The following is a 17,640-nucleotide window of genomic DNA, read 5'->3' on the forward strand; positions in this document are numbered from 1 at the left end:
TGGTCAGGGTGTGATCTGAGTGGGCATTCTATGTTGGATGTCTTGTTTGTCTGTTTCTGTGTTTGGGCCTGATATGGTTCTCAATCAGAGGCAGGTGTTAGTCATTGTCTCTGATTGGGAGCCATATTTAGGTAGCCTGTTTGGTGTTGGGTTTTGTGGGTGATTGTCTCCTGTGTCAGTGTTTGTACCACACGGGACTGGTTTCGGGTTTTCACATTTATTGTTTTGTAGTTTGTTCATGTATAGTTTTTCTTATTAAAAAACCATGAACTTCAACAACGCTGCGTATTGGTCCGCCTCTCCTTCGACGGAAGAATCCCGTAACAAATGTGTCCACATAATGTAATGTAAAATGCTGTCCACATACATAATGTTAAATGTGTCCACATACGTAATGTTAAATGTGTCCACATACATAATGTAATGTGAAATGTGTCCACATACATCATGTAATGTAAAATGATGTCCACATACATAATGTAATTTAAAATGTGTCCACATACATCATGTAATTTAAAATGTGTCCACATACATCATGTAATGTAAAATGATGTCCACATACATAATGTAATTTAAAATGATGTCCACATACATAATGTAATTTAAAATGTGTCCACATACATCATGTAATGTAAAATGCGTCCACATACATAATGTAAAATGCTGTCCACATACATAATTTAATTTAAAATGCATCCACATACGTAATGTAAAATGCTGTCTACATACGTAATGTAAAATGCTGACTATTAACATGATGACACTGTTCTCTATTGTTAGAATTGGAATGGAGGTGAGAAAATGCCTGCAAAAAATAGGGTAAATACAATAAAACATTTTTTTTTTTAAAGTATTTAGTGGATTTGAAAATCAAGTTTACAAAGTGAATGTTGACAGCCTCACAGGAGCCACATCAGATCAGTTCAGAATATGCCCTCATTCACCAATGCCCATATAGGAGATTGGGCCATTGTCGTTTTTCTGCTGGTCACACAGAGCAATCCTTTTGCATGTATGTTTTTGCATTGTTTACCTACCAGCACAAAACCAAATAAACCATACAACCTTGCTGCACAGCATAGACGAGTGGCACAGCGGTCTAAGGCACTGCATCTCAGTGCAAGAGTTACTTCAAACTACAGTTCCTGGTTTGAATCCAGGCTGCATCACATCCGGCCGTGATTGGGAGTCCCATAGGGTGGTGCACAATTGGCCCAGTTTTGTCCAGGTTCGGCCGCCATTATAAATAATAATTTGTTCTTAACTGACTTGCCTAGTTAAATAAAGTTCAAATGTAAAAAATAAATAAACTGGTTGTGTCCTTACTGTGCCTTTGAGTATCCTTGATAAGGGGAGGTGACAAATAAAGTTGTGAGAGGAATTTTCCACACGGTTATTGCTCTCTCGGTTCCCTGGGACGTCCCTAACCCCTCCCCCATTGAAGTTGTAATGTAAAAAGCTTAGGGGTTAGTTGTAAATCTTTGGATAGGGTTTTAGGGGTAGGGACGCCCCAAGGATCCCTGATAACACGGTCGAGATGTCATGTACTGGATACGAAATATAAAAAAACTATGTATGTGGCATCATGTATTGTTGAATGTTTTGTAAAAATGTATTTAATCTTTCACAAACGTCACATCCGTAAACAAAGAAGTCCCATGTGAAGCAGAGCCTACCATTCATCGAGAAGGAAAGGGAGGTAATTGTACTGTAAACAATGGACGTGTCATATATCGAAGTGGATAATTTCTTTCAGTGAGCTAAATCCGGGGATAATACCATATATTGAGATGAATGAAACATATATTCGTTATATAATGATAGCTATCTATCCATAAATTGCTGTTTGTATATACGGTTTAGGTTTGTATTAACGTTGCCCAACAAAGTACTCCCCACCGCTACTGAACGGTTTAGCCCAAATCGTACCGCAAGCCAGCTGTGGTCTTGGACCTTTAAAAATACTAAAGTGCCGTCAGCTAACTAGACTCAACCTCCTTTACAAACGACTCTTTTGGTGTATGACCTAGTCTCCCACAGCGGAGACGTGAAAAAGGTAAAGCATAGCTATATTTCGACGTATATTTTTGTTAGCATTAGCACATGCTAGGTGGGAAAGTAGCTAGATAGCGAAACCATTTGAGCATGTCAACAGTCACCTATGCTATGATGTTGCTAGTTACCAATGTATTGTTTGGGTCATGTTTATCCTTGTTGGTGTGATTGAGCTGGACGTATGTAATCGTAACGTTAGTTACAAACTTGAACCCATTATAAATTGGTGATTTAGCGTTAGCATTCTTGTTTACAAACAAATGAATAACATTGTATATCCTCTAGCTGTTAAAAAGCCATTTAGCTCCTTGTCAGATTAATCTAACGTCGTTAGCTTGCACGATCGCGCTTGTGACTTCATCCGTAACAATAACAACTATTGCTTGTAGCGACATTTTAATTGGAGTGGGTAGCTTCAGTACAATTCTCCCTGTGTAACTAGATGCGAGGATCAACATCCTTTGCAATCAATTAAAACCCTTTCAGCGACATTGTTATTGTCTTGCGTTTCTTTTGGCACAGGCAGATCTCTTCTCAGTCTTGTCCAGCGCTCTTGTTTTGGTGCTGCAGGATCACGTGTACTTATCCGTGACGCGTGTGTGGATATATTGTTTTGTGCATGCAGCTTGTACAGTGTACTGCAGTTTAACTGAAAATGCCATTTGCTGTAACCAGCCTTGTAGGGCTGAACGCCTATACGAATCCGAGAGTGAAAGACTCGTCTCTAATATGCAGGCTCACTTTTTGTGAGCATTCCCATCAAAAGTCAGACGTTTGAATATACTTAATCTGAATGTACAGTACCAGTCAAAAGTTTGGACACACCTCATTCAAGGGGTTTTATTTATTTTTAAGAGTGAAGACAAACTATGAATAACACATGGAATCATGTAGTAACCAAAAGTGTTAAACAAATAAAAACGTGTTGTAGTTTAGATTCTTCAAAGTAGCCACCCTTTGCCTTGATGACAGCTTTGCACACTCTTGGCATTCTCTCAACCAGCTTCACCTGGAATGCTTTTCCAACAGTCTTGAAGGAGTTCCCACATATGCTGAGCACTTGTTGGCTGCTTTTCCTTCACTCTGCGGTCCAACTCATCCCAAACCATCTCAATTGGGTTGAGGTTGGGTGATTGTGTAGGCCAAGTCATCTGATGCAGCACTCCATCACTCTCCTTCTTGGTCAAATAGCCCTTACACAGCCTGAAGGGGTGTTGGGTCATTGTCCTGTTGAAAAATAAATGATAGTCCCACTAAGCGCAAACCAGATAGGATTGCCTATTGCTGCAGAATGCTCTGGTAGCCATGCTGGTTAAGTGTGCCTTGAATTCTAAATAAATCACTGACAGTGTCACCAGCAAAGCACCCCCACACCATCACGTCTTCTCCTCCTCTATGCTTCGTGGTGGGAACCACACATGCAGAGATCTGTTCACCAACTCTGCGTCTCACAAAGACAGAAGTTGGAACCAAAATTCTCAAATTTGGACTCATCAGACCAAAGGACAGATTTCCACCAGTCTAATATCCATTGCTTGTGTTTCTTGGCCCAAGCAAGTCTCTTCTTATTGGTGTCCTTCAGTAGTGTTTTTTTTTTTCAGCAATTCCATCAAATCAAATTTTTATTGTCACATACACATGGTTAGCAGATGTTAATGCGAATGTAGCGAAATGCTTGTGCTTCTAGTTTCAACCATGAAGGCCTGATTCACACAGTCTCCTCTGAACAGTTGATGTTGATGTGTCTGTTACTTGAACTCTGAAGCATTTATTTGGGCTGCAATTTGAGGCTGGTAACTCTAATGAACTTATCCTGCAGTAGAGGTAACTCTGGGTCTTCCATTCTTGTGGTGATCCTCATGAGAGCCAGTTTCATCATAGTGCTGGATGGTATTTGCAACTGCACATTTTCCACATTGACTGACCTTCATGTCTTAATAGTAATGATGCACTGACATTTTTTTCTTTGCTTATTTGAGCTGTTCTATGCCATAAAACGGACTTGGTCTTTTACCAAATAGCCCTATCTTCTGTATACCACCCCTACCTTGTCACAACACAACAGATTGGCTCAAATGCATTAAGAAGGAACTAAATTCCACAAATTAACTTTTAAGAAGGCACACCTGTTAATTTGAAATGCATTCCAAGTGACTACCTCATGAAGCTGTTTGAGAGAATGCCAAGAGTGTGCAAAGCTGTCAAGGCAAAGGGTGCCTACTTTGAATAATCAATCTATATATTTTTTTTATTGTTTAGCACTTGTTTTGGTTACTACATTATTCCATATGTGTTATTTCATAGTTGTGATGGTTGGGAGAAGTTGCTCTCGGAAGATGTGTTGGTACCATTCTTTATTCATGGCTGTGTTCTTAGGCAAAATTGTGAGGGATCCCACTCCCTTGGCTGAGAAGCAACCCCACACATGAATGGTCTCAGGATGCTTTACTGTTGGCATGACAGGACTGATGGTAGCGCTCACCTTGTCTTCTCCGGACAAGCTTTTTTCCGGATGCCCCAAACAATCGGAAAGGGGATTCATCAGAGAAAATGACTTTGCCCCAGTCCTAAGCAGTCCAATCCCTGTACCCTTTGCAGAATATCAGTCTGTCCCTGATGTTTTTCCTGGAGAGAAGGGGCTTCTTTGCTGCCCTTCTAGACACCAGGCCATCCTCAAAGTCTTCGCCTCACTGTGCGTGCAGATGCACTCACACCTGCCTGCTGCCATTCCTGAGCAAGCTCTGTACTGGTGGTGCCCCGATCCCGCAGCTGAATCAACTTTAGGAGACGGTCCTGGCGCTTGCTGGACTTTTTTGGGCGCCCTGAAGCCTTCTTCACAACAATTGAACCGCTCTCCTTGAAGTTCTTGATGATCCGTTAAATGGTTGATTTAGGTGCAAAGAGGGACTTTGCAATTCATCTGATCACTCTTCATAACATTCTGGAGGATATTCAAATTGCCATCATACAAACTGAGGCAGCAGACTTTGAAGATTAATAACTGTGTCATTCTCAACTTTTGACCACGACTGTACTTTACCAGTTGTCTGCTGATTTTTGTCCTTATGTACTAGGTGATCTGAAACAAAGCATTTGCAGGGAAGTGTTCTTTGCCCAACTTTTAGTACAATGGTCTATATATGGTTGTGTATATATGAAGAAAAAAAATACTGATGCAATTGAGTACCACAGTATGAGTCATAAAACCCAGAAATGGTTCAAATTGTTTTTTCACCATACATTTTTCAATCTGGGATTTTAGCACAGGAGGTTGGCGGCACCTTAATTTGAGATAACAGGCTCGTGGTAATGGCTGGGAGTGGAATAGTATCAACGACATCAAACATGTTTTCCATGTGTTTGATGCCATTCTATTCGCTCTGTTCCAGCCATTTTATAATGAGCCATCCTCCCCTCAGCAGCCTCCTGTGGATTTTAGAATGATGTCATATAAGGTCTGTGTTTCGTGTAGGCTTACCCTGGCATGACATTTTGATAACCACGCAAATCTCTCTTGGGCAAGGTCACTTTAAAAAAAGTTTCAATGCTAACTATTGATAAAAGTAAATGGACATATTGTGCATCACAGGTATGCCTGAAACGATTGAAAATACAATTTACAGAAACTACCAACAGCGCAAAAAGTAGGGTATCCACAGGAAAGGTTGTTTACCTTATCTCCACCACCTATCTCCAAAAGGATCAACAGCATGTACAACTGGTAAAGTAAGTGTAAATATCATTTTATTCAACATCCTGGCTTGTAGAGCCTACTGCGTCTTTTTTAGGGCAACTTCGGTCAGACTGCTAATCCATGGCGTAACCATGGTAACGGTCTGTTTAGACAAACCGATGGGGAATCAACCAATGACCGCGTTGCCATGGAAAGCCATTTTCCCCACAGTTGTTCACTGATATAGTCCGTGCACTGCACACACAAGGGTAGCTATTTTGTCTTCATGTGGCTACGGGACACTTTGTGATTGTAATGTGATCATATCGAACTAACTCTCCTAACTACACTAATAGACATATCCTAGGCTATTTATAGCCACTGTGCAGTGTCAAGTGGTGGTGAAGTGTCAGTTGCTCTGCAGGGATTGACATTAACGGTTACCGTATTTCCCAGGGCAAGTGACCAGAGCAGCCGTGCAAGTTGGGCCTGCTCTGTGGTTGTCCCAATGGACATGTGATATTTATTTTTACTGTTAACAACCAAAATGCTAAGAATTTCAGTTGTCTGGTCTTTCTAGTTTCTCTGGTTCTTGTCTAGGGGAAAATAGCTTGAAATGATCATACTTGATCATAATCTTCGGGCATTCAAAATACTCCTGACTTGGCCGATGGGCGAATGCCTTTCAGACCTTCATCTCAATCCCTGCTCTGTAACCCTATGTGAAGTTCCTTTTCCTCCTGGGTCAATCCCTGCTCTGTAACCCTATGTGAAGTTCCTTTTCCTCCTGGGTCAATCCCTGCTCTGTAACCCTATGTGAAGTTCCTTTTCCTCCTGGGTCAATCCCTGCTCTGTAACCCTATGTGAAGTTCCTTTTCCTCCTGGGTCAATCCCTGCTCTGTAACCCTATGTGAAGTTCCTTTTCCTCCTGGGTCAATCCCTGCTCTGTAACCCTATGTGAAGTTCCTTTTCCTCCTGGGTCAATCCCTGCTCTGTAACCCTATGTGAAGTTCCTTTTCCTCCTGGGTCAGGGCTCTACAGTGCAACCATTTTACTCACACATGCGCCCATAAATATGTTACTGTGCTACCTGGAATTTAAATTTAGGAGCACAAGTGTGCCTAGAAATATATAAACGATTCTAGCTTTATTACCTTAACTATTTTCCATTGTGCTCTTAAATGTCTTTGTGTGCGCCAACATTTTTCTATTTGGGCGCACACATGTTCCTTGGAAGGGAAAAAAATGATAATGATTAAGGTCAGCGTAGATCCTTGTGCTGGGTTGCCTTATCAATGCCTCTGTGTCTAAGCAAGCTAATGGGATGCAGTCATTTTTAAATGCTTTGACTTGCATTTGCTTTAGGAATTCTCTCTGAATCACCTGCCTGTTTATCCTTCATTGGTAGGACAGGGCACATCACTTCAGGTATCACAATAGACATGGGCTGATCTAGCAAGCAAATACAGTGCATTCGGAAAGCATTCAGACCCCTTGACTTTTTCCACATTTTGTTACATTACAGCCTTGTTCTAAAATTGAATAAATTATTTTTTCCCCTCAATCTACACACAATACCCCATAATGACAAAGAGAAATCAGTTGATTTAAAAAAACATTTAAAAAAAATATTTACGTAAGTATTCAGACACTTTGCTATGAGATTTGAAATTAAGATCCGGTGCATCCTGTTTCCATTGATCATCCTTGAGGTGTTTCTCCAACTTGATTTTGCTTTGTAGATTGGGGGGGGGTCTGAAGGGGTCTGAATGCTTTCTGGATGCAACAACTTCAGGCGTTCCCTTTCTCTTGTGACCTTTGAGATATGGGTTATGACCTTGCCATGTCTGACAGGAGAATGACGATGAAGGTCATGACTGAGACTACACACAGGCATAGACTATAAAGTCACAGCCTTCCTCCATAAGAAGGAAGCACCACCTAGCTCTCTGGACTGGATTTGTTGGGCTATCTGGCAAAGAAAACACCAACAGGGCAACACACGTCTGATACTGTGTCTTCTGTATTTGGCACGTTGGCCTACTAGTTCGACATAGTGTATTGGAATGTTTTAAGGTCCATTTTAAAACTATTGGCCTAAATTCAAGTGATTTGCCTCAACAACACGTATTGTTCTAAAAAGTGTAGGCCAAGTTGTTTACGTGATCTCATTGACGGGATGGCTGGAAGTGTGCCTTTATGTTGCTTGGAACGATGTGCGGTACACGAGAATGATTACCCTGTTCATCTAAGCAGTGAAGTGTAACTGGATCTGTGGACGGTTGGCTGAGAATCCGGCTGTTATCATGTTACCCTGGAGACTCATGCGATCCCATTCATAACACTGTCCCTTTGTTTTGTTATTGTGGAGGTAGGCTGTACTGGCTGAACTATGGTGATAATATCCCTCTTTTTTTTGCAGCACCATCTTTAAAGTCAACTAATGTCTGAATCGTTTTGGAAACTGTGTGTTGATCCTTTTATCTTAACTGGGGCACAAGTGGATGACCCTCCTCCGGTTTCCATGGCCACTCTGGCCTAACAGCTGTTATACTGTCCTGTGTTATACACCCTGCCTCTCCTAGCAACAGGAACACAGGAAAAAACACACATGGTAATGGTAACACACCAAACCAAAAAGGGGCAGTTGAAAGATTGGAGTAGTGTCTTCAGTAAGGTAGTGCAAATGTTTTTATTGGGGAACCTCAGACTTTGGAAAGGGAGGTTAAGTTAGGTTTAACAAGCTCATGGCCAGTCCAGTGCCTTTTATAGCTAGATAATGAATGTAAGCTCAAACTCAAGGCTCTTTCTACAACTGCCTGACCCCCACTACACAAGACTTAGAAACCCCTTATTTTTCCATAAGAGAACAACTTGAGAGAGAAACTTGTGGGTACCTTCCAGTGCATTCAACCACATGTTACAGTACTCATGTAGGCTTAAATAATGCTGTGCCTGCCTGCAGCGCTAGCCCGCCATGCCTGGGACTGACGAGCGGCCCACCTCCATGTCCACCACTGGCAGCGAGGACGCCAGCAGCGACGCCGAGTCGTCATCGGACCGCTGCAACAGCATCACGTCTGCCAGCGACTTTGACTGCTCCCGCCAGAGCTTCACCAGTGACTGCTCCAGCAGCAAGCACAGCTCGCCCTCCTGTGAGTAAATCTCCTTCTTCCCTGTCTAGTAGGACTGCTTCTTAGGCTTGTCAAAATGTCACCCTAAAAATTGCATTTCCAGAAAGTGTGCACTTGCACACTTCCCACCATTGATTTAAAAGCATTGGATTGGTGTCGTCATCACCTTTGGAGGAGTATAGAGAATCGGAATGCAACACTGTGTGCCCTCTCCCCACTTTGGTTGAGCTTTCAAACGCCAAAATGGCTACTCTCAACACTTTGTTTATATTTTTATGCCCCCTATTTACAGCTAGCCCTCCCAAAACTATAACGCTGGATGATGTCATGTCTTCTGCCCGGGACCTGTCCAACCTGACCCTGGCCCACGAGATCATCGTCAACCGTGACTTTCATGTGGAGCAGCCCCACCTACCTCAGAACAGGTACCTACCACTTCAAAATGGACGCCCAGTGAACATGGCCATCACTTGGGCTACTCAAATGCCAATTGACAACTGATGATATTCAATTCTCCTTTTCAGTTTGGAGAAGCAAGTCAAAGATATAGTTCACAAGGCGTTCTGGGATAGCCTGGAGTCTGAGCTGAATGATGACCCACCAGAGTATGAGCACGCCATCAAACTGCTGGAGGAGATCAGAGAGGTGAGCTTTGGCCCCTTTCCCCTCTCAATCTTAATGAATCCATGGTTGGAAAGCTTATCTTTTCAGGAAGATGACCCTGTTGGAAGACTTTGAAAACGTATCATTTCTAACTCCCTGAGCAGTAATCACTGATCTGACATAAGTGGATAAGCAACAGTTATGTAGTGGAATCCATTCTTTCACCTGTCCAATTGTGTGTGTATTGTGAATGTACGCAATAAGGATGTATTTAAAATGGGCTAATAGCTTTTGAAGATTGATATCTTCTAGCTATATATTGTTTCTTTCCTTCATTTTTTAAAACCATTTACTATGAACAGATCCTGCTGTCGTTCCTGAGCCCGGGAGCCAATCGGCTGCGGACTCAGATCCTGGAGGTGCTGGACATGGATCTGATTCGCCAGCAGGCGGACAAGGAAGCAGTGGACATACAGGGCCTGGCCTCTTACATCGTCACCATCATGGGCAAGCTGTGCGCCCCGGTCCGTGACGACGAGGTCAAGAAGCTCTGCGAGAACCCCGACAACGTTGTATCAATGTTCAAGTACGTTTGGGCAAAGTTTTGTTTCCAACCCTTGTGAATATTTATTTGGATAATTGTAGCTATCCCCATATATGGCCAGCATCCATTTGATCCTTTTAGCTCTCTAAAGCTACCGTGCATTTGGAAAGTGTTCAAACCTCTTGACTCTTGACTCCACATTTTGTTACTTTACATCCTTATTCTAAAATGGATTTTAAAAAATGTAACCATAGACACACAATACCACAATGACAAAGCGAAAGCAGGTTTCTAGACATTTTTGCAAAATGTGAAAATAAATATATAAAAAAATACCTTATTTTGCTATGAGAATCAAAATTGAGCTCAGATGTATTCTGTTTCCATTGATCATCCTTGAGATGTTTCTACAACTTAATTGAAGTCCACCTTTGGTAAATTCAATTGATCCTTTTAAAACTCCAAAGCTAGAAGTACAGATGTTGAGGCATGGGTTTGATGCCGGCAAGTCACTAGGTATTACTTCTGGAAGCATCTGTTTTGAGAGTGTTATTACATTGAGCAGGGAGATCTTCCGGGTGCTGGACCTGATGAAGATGGACATGGTGAACTTTACCATCCAGAGCCTGCGGCCCGATCTGCAGAGGCAGTCAGTGGAGTATGAGAGGGCCAAGTTCCAGAGCATCGTGGAGAAGACTCCCAGTGAGTCTGCGTTGTTATTCACCTTTGTTTATGAGGAACATTTTATTGGCAATGGATTGGCGTTTGGATCATTTCCCTGTTCCTTTACAAATACATTTGACCGTTGACTGCCTAAAGGTCAGCATAGTATTCATTCATTGTTTAACTTGGTGTGCTCCTGGGACCTACATTATGAGCCTGTACTGCTTTATGGTATTAGGGGATGTTTGAGTTGTGAGATGTACAGCATGTGAAGCGTGGGTGTGATTTCTCTACATCATTAAATGAAAGATGTCAATCACTATTAAATGCCACACAAATGACTGTCCTAACTTCCTCAGGTGCATTGGACCATACCACTGAGTGGATCAAGTCCTCTCTGGAGGAAGTGCTTTTCTCCATGCCAACCGTGGAGCAGCCCAATGGCCATGGGAAGGCGGGGAAAGCCCTGCCAAGTCCCCTCCTGGTCTTCAACAGTGGATTCATCCGCATCCTCACCTGGGACTACCACAAGAGCCCGCTGCCTGAGGTGGGTTGAAATGTGTGTGTGTGTTTGTAGACAGATGGTTTCAAAATAATTATTTGCTTATTCAAGACATATCATGATTGCCATTGGATTGGATTACTTGTCTTTGGTTATTAAGAAAAGGTGACATTCAGTGTGTTTGTCAAGAGACGAGGGTGTTGCTGAATGTTCACAGGGGAAGTGGGTGTGGGTGTGTGTGTGTAAATAGAGGTGATGAGGATGTTGACAGGTGTTTGTTTCTGTGTATTATACTTCTTGGTCTAATGAATTTGTGGTGTTTATTTGCATATAGACTATTACCTAGAGGGTTTGTTTGTGTGTCTTAAATGTGTGTGAATTCCATATGAATACAAGTGTCTGAAAGAAGGTACCATCTCTCTCAACCAACTTACAACCACAAGTCTATTAAATGACCATTGTCTAAAATCTAGTCTCCATGGGGTGAATCCTAACTTCCACTAATGTCAAATGTTCATTTAGTCATGCATTGATGTCAATGGGAGACTAAGTAAAAATGTTGCTTAAGTTGATTATTCGTCCCTATATGTGAAAGCCATTTGAGTCTCTCTCTCTGTGTGTGTATAACACACTCAGACCCTGATGACAGACGAGGTGCGTCTGCGGGAGCTCCAGCGGAGGCTCCAGCTGCTAAAGGCCGTGGCCTCCGTACTGCTCATTGTCTACAGCGCCATCGGAGGGCCCATCTCGGGGCTGCCCGCACTGGCCGAGCGCCTCAAGAGGATGACTAGCGTGCTCCTGGAGGGCATGCACAGACCGTAGGTTCTACATAACACACACAAACATATCAAATCAAATCAAATGTATTTATATAGCCCTTCGTACATCAGCTGATATCTCAAAGTGCTGTACAGAAACCCAGCCTAAAACCCCAAACAACAAGCAATGCAGGTGTAGAAGCAACATACATTTCAATGTGAAAATTGAGACTGACTTCCTCCACTCTGCAGGGACTTTAACCTGTCAGAGGCTCTGGGGAACGTCAGTGGTCAGATCTGCTGTGAGCTCAACAAGTCCCTGACTGAGAGGAACTACCCAGCCTTGCCCCCAGAACTCCAGGTCACACTCAAGGGTCAGATCACCAGCATAACCCAAGAAAACAACCCTATCCGCAGTCTTGTGGGTAAGCAAAACAACACCTGAGGGCCTGACATGGCTCACTAACTATTTAATTTGATATATTTAATGCAATGTTCTCAGCCAAGCTACATTGCATTCGGAAAGTATTCAGACCCCTTGACTTTTTCCACATTTTGTTACGTTACAGCCTTACTCTAAAATTGATTAAATATATATATTTTTTCATCAATCTATACACTATACCCTATAATTTACATTTACATTTAAGTCATTTAGCAGACGCTCTTATCCAGAGCGACTTACAAATTGGTGCATTCACCTTATGACCTCCAGTGGAACAGTAGTGCATCTAAATCTTTTCAGGGGGAGGGGGGGTGAGAGGGATTACTTTATCCTATCCTAGGTATTCCTTAAAGAGGTGGGGTTTCAGGTGTCTCCGGAAGGTGGTGATTGACTCCGCTGTCCTGGCGTCGTGAGGGAGTTTGTTCCACCATTGGGGGGCCAGAGCAGCGAACAGTTTTGACTGGGCTGAGCGGGAACTGTACTTCCTCAGTGGTAGGGAGGCGAGCAGGCCAGAGGTGGATGAACGCAGTGCCCTTGTTTGGGTGTAGGGCCTGATCAGAGCCTGGAGGTACTGAGGTGCCGTTCCCCTCACAGCTCCGTAGGCAAGCACCATGGTCTTGTAGCGGATGCGAGCTTCAACTGGAAGCCAGTGGAGGGAGCGGAGGAGCGGGGTGACGTGAGAGAACTTGGGAAGGTTGAACACCAGACGGGCTGCGGCGTTCTGGATGAGTTGTAGGGGTTTAATGGCACAGGCAGGGAGCCCAGCCAACAGCGAGTTGCAGTAATCCAGACGGGAGATGACAAGTGCCTGGATTAGGACCTGCGCCGCTTCCTGTGTGAGGCAGGGTCGTACTCTGCGGATGTTGTAGAGCATGAACCTACAGGAACGGGCCACCGCCTTGATGTTAGTTGAGAACGACAGGGTGTTGTCCAGGATCACGCCAAGGTTCTTAGCGCTCTGGGAGGAGGACACAATGGAGTTGTCAACCGTGATGGCGAGATCATGTATATATAATGACAAGACAATTACATTTTTTATTTTGTAAATTTATAACAATAAAAAAAAAATGAAATCTCACATGTACATAAGTATTCAGACCCTTTACTCAGTACTCTGTTGAAGCACCTTTGGCAGCGATTACAGCCTTAAGTCTTCTTGGGTTAAGTCTTAAGTCTTCTATGATGTTACAAGCTTGGAACACCTGTATTTGGGGAGTTTATCCCATTCTTCTCTGCAGATCCTCTCAAGTTCTGTCAGATTGGATGGGGAGTGTCGCTGCACAGCTATTTTCAGGTCTCTAGCGGGGTTTGTTTGGGTTCAAGTCCGGGCTCTGGCTGGGCCACTCAAGGACATTCAGAGACTTCACCCCAGTCTGAGGTCCTGAACATTCTGGAGCAGGTTTTCAATCAAGGATCTCTAAGGAACTTTTCGCCGTTCATCTTGGTCTTTTCCTAGTCTCACAGTCCCTGCTACTGAAAAACATCCCCACAGCATGATGCTGCCACCACCATGCTTCACCGTAGGGATGGTGCCAGGTTTCCTCCTGACGTGACGCTTGGCATTCAGGCCAAAGAGTTCACTCTTGATTTCATCAGACCAGAGAATCTTGTTTCTCATGGTCTGAGAGTCCTTTAGGTGCCAGTTGGCAAATTCCAAGTGGGCTGTTATGTGCCTTTTACTGAGGAGTGGTTTCCGTCTGGCCACTCTAACATGAAGGCCTGATTGGTGGAGTGCTACAGAAGGTTCTCCCATCTCCACAGAGGAGCTCTGTCAGAGTGACCATCTGGTTCTTGGTCACCTCCCTGACCATGGCCCTTCTCCCCCGATTGTTCAGTTTGGCTTGGGCAGCCAGCTCTAGGAAGAGTCTTGGTGGTTCCAAACTTCTTCCATTTAAGAATGATGGAGGCCACTGTTCTTGGGGACCTTCAATGCTGCAGAAATGTTTTGGTACCCTTCACCAGATCTGTGCCTTGACACAATCCTGTCTCGGAGCTCTTCTGTCAATTCCTTCGACGTCATGGCTTGGTTTTTTGCTCTGACATGCACTGTCAACTGTGGGACCTTTATATAGACAGGTGTGTGCCTCTCCAAATCAAATCAAATCAATTGACTTTACCACAGGTGGACTCCTCAAGTTATAGAAACATCTCAAGGATGATCAATGGAAACAGGATGCACTTGTGCTCAATTTCAAGTTTCATAGCAAAGGGTCTGAATATTCAAATCAGATATTTCTGTTTTATTTTTAATACATTTGCAAGTTTCTGAACCTGTTTTTTCGCTCAGTCATTATGGGGTATGTGTGAAGATCAATGAGGATTTAATATAAAATGTTATACATTTTTGAATGAGGCTGTAACATAACAAAATGTGGAAGAAGGGGTCTGAATACTTTCCGAATGGACTGTGTAATTGTACACTGTGTGAAATTTTGCTCCTGTTTATTGAATTGCTTGAATAGCCCACAATTGTCTCATGCCTGTTTTTCTGATCACTCTGTTTGTTCTGTCCCTCTTCTCTGTTCCTTTTCCAGAGGGAAGGGTCCAGCAGTACTTCCGGGTGCTCCTCGCCACGCCCAACTCTCACGTGAATCCGCCCCCGACGCCCGGAGGCCTGGCCCTGATCCAACCGGAGCTCACCTCCTTGGCGGTCACCTTTGTAAGCCTGGTCAACTTCAACAAGCAGGTCTACAGCCCCTTCTACATGATGATCCTCAAGACCCTGCTCTTCAGTAACGCGGCGCCTCCACCAGCAGCCACTGCACCTCAGGACCCCAGCATACAGAACCCTGTGAACTCCAACTAGGACCGCCAACCTACCTACCGAGCCAGGAGCAATAAAAAGCTGGAGCTGACAACACCTTATTTGAAAAAGGGGCAAAGAAAGGAATGACTTAGCAGCTACCTAAATCCACCCCCCCAGTGGTCGTTCTGATTCCTTGAGGCTGCAATCGCTCCCCTATCCCTAACCCTCCTTCCCTTAGGCTTTAGATTAAGTAGTATCACAGCTAATTTTTGCATAGAACGTCGGGGTATGTGTATTAAGAGGTGCGTCAGGAAAATGACAATGAGCAATTGTGGTGCACGTCCAAGCTTGGACTAATCCACCTCCCACTGTCGTGTATTGCGACATCCGCTTTGTGACACCTGACCTGATCTGTTAGATTTTGTGTAGATTCATACCTAAAAACTGACCCTAGTGTTTTGTGTGAGGAATCTTTCCCAATGTCCTTTTTAATTAGATTCGGGTACGTTGTGAATCTGCGTTGGCATGGAAGGGAGTGCTCGACATCCATTCTCCTGTTGTTATTTTGGAGGGTGTCATCGGAGAAGGGTAGAATGTTCATGAAGTGCTACTGTTACAAAGAACATTTATACACGTTTCATAGACTTTATGACAAAAGGGAAAGGCCTATATATTTAGAATCATGTCGCCCATTTTTACAACCTCACATTTCGTATGCTTTATGCTGTAGGTTAAATAAAGTTGATCTATAACTGTTTGTTACACGTTGACAAATCCACAACACAAAATGCTATATTATTCATGCCATTAGCTTATTCATTGAAGTGCCACCGTTTGAATATAAATATAAAAAGTTTGTTTTTAACTTATGTCGGCTTGTGATAACTCTCCATTAAACTGGTTAGGGCTCTCGGGAAATGTCATCTTGAATGAAAACAAGAGACTTGTTTTAATTGTTGCTTTCCAACATGTCGAAGGCATGTTTAAATCACTTGAGCTAAATTAGGAGACTTAATTTATATTAAACTTTTTTAGGGGGGGGGCTGATTAATTCATATGGTTATGGAATCACTAATCCTGATGGATTCTGACCTTTGACCTTTTGGAGATAAATATAATGCATGTTTTATTTTGTGTTAACATTCGTTGGAAAATGTTTTGTTGTATGTTAGCCCTTGCATAGTATTCAGTAATTTGGTTGGGTTGTTTGAATGTGACTGATTTTTGTTTTGTTATTTGTGTCAGTGCATTTATTAAGTCGCTTGCTTTATATCTTCTAGGTACCAGTATTAGTTGTCCTTCTATACCTATATTTCCCTAAAAGATATCCAACAGCTGTATATCTCTGGACATTTTATGTAATATCTATCTTTTGGTTTAGACCTCAAGTCATTAGAGGTGCTGAAGATGTTTTGAAATGTCTAAAACTTCCCACAATGGAACTTTTTGACGCTTTTTTAGCTTTTAAAATTCACTTGAATAAATACATTTTTATCTTCTCATGTAATGCAGCTATAATACAATAAACTCTCATGCAGTACCTTATTATTTGTCTAGCAGTGACCTGTGTGTGTGTGTGTGTGTGTGTGTGTGTGCTTATTGAAAATAGTTGTCTACATACAGACCCATCAATCAAAGACAGTTGGTTTTATCTGCAAAGGGCATAGATTGTATAGATTACAATCGGACAAGGAATGTAACTAGAAGGAACATTCCTTGCTGTTAGATTACAGAAGAACTCCAGTGACCTGACAAGTCCTGTACCCTCTCTGCTGCAGTGACTGAGGACACTGTTTTCAAGCCATCTTTCCTCCATCTTAATGCATACGTTTTAAATTATATGTGAGCAAAATATAAAAAACATTTCCTTAAAGTGTATTTTTGTTTTGTTTTAAAGTTCTAATGTTACTGTCTACAACAACAAAAAATGATGTAGAATTCCATTCATTCCTATCCTATGGAGGACTGCTCCTTCTGGGGAGTGGCAATATGACTGACCTGTGGCTTCAAAGTCACTCGGTGGCCAATTCACATAATGCAGTCCAGGGTTTGTATACATCACTGGTGGGAACTTGCGTTTCCAAGCAACGCGTCCCTACTGAAACAGGCTATGAGGAAATAATGGTAGCTAAAGGTACAGCAAGTTATGTTTCTTATCTATTAATATGAATCGACAATTATTTAGGTATTCTCCAAATTATGACAAATTCAAGTATTTTCAATTAATTGTATATCATTTTTAGAGCTCACTTGTCAAACAAAGTTCCAACTTCCATTGCTTGCTGGCTAGCTAATGTTAGCTAGCTAGTTAGTACAGAGCATTGCTGTAAAGATTGCGCATTACCTTTCAAGGGGGGAGCTACCCACTGGGTAAAAACTGGTTGAATAAACGTTGTTTCCACGTCTTTTTATTTAATTTTTATGTGATGCCGTTGAATTAACCTAAATCAAATTACTTGGTTACATGTAATGTTGATTTCACGTTCCATTCACGTTAACGTTAGTTGACAACTCAAC

At 42.6% G+C, this 17,640-nt stretch overlaps 1 protein-coding gene across 1 annotated transcript; it reads left to right on the forward strand.

Annotated features, from left to right (window-relative positions):
* The first annotated feature begins 1,751 nt into the window (after window positions 1-1,751).
* tcp11l2 (t-complex 11, testis-specific-like 2) lies at window positions 1,752-16,668 on the forward strand. The gene is made up of 10 exons (XM_029665647.2): window positions 1,752-2,056; window positions 8,694-8,883; window positions 9,155-9,287; window positions 9,387-9,507; window positions 9,828-10,051; window positions 10,575-10,711; window positions 11,032-11,219; window positions 11,811-11,992; window positions 12,185-12,357; window positions 14,912-16,668. The coding sequence occupies exons 2-10, from the start codon at window positions 8,706-8,708 to the stop codon at window positions 15,181-15,183; spliced, it is 1,608 nt and encodes a 535-aa protein (XP_029521507.1). The 5' UTR covers window positions 1,752-2,056; window positions 8,694-8,705; the 3' UTR covers window positions 15,184-16,668.
* Window positions 16,669-17,640: the final 972 nt, after the last annotated feature.

The sequence above is a fragment of the Oncorhynchus nerka genome, linkage group LG8, assembly GCF_034236695.1.
Source record: "Oncorhynchus nerka isolate Pitt River linkage group LG8, Oner_Uvic_2.0, whole genome shotgun sequence".
NCBI lineage: Eukaryota > Metazoa > Chordata > Actinopteri > Salmoniformes > Salmonidae > Oncorhynchus > Oncorhynchus nerka.

Coding starts and splice junctions, on each gene's coding strand:
- tcp11l2 (XM_029665647.2), top strand. CDS start 8,706: ATGCCTGGGACTGACGAGCGGCCCACCTCCATGTCCACCACTGGCAGC. Junction 10,052..10,574: donor AACGTTGTATCAATGTTCAA/GTACGTTTGGGC, acceptor TACATTGAGCAG/GGAGATCTTCCGGGTGCTGG. Junction 12,358..14,911: donor CCCTATCCGCAGTCTTGTGG/GTAAGCAAAACA, acceptor TTCCTTTTCCAG/AGGGAAGGGTCCAGCAGTAC.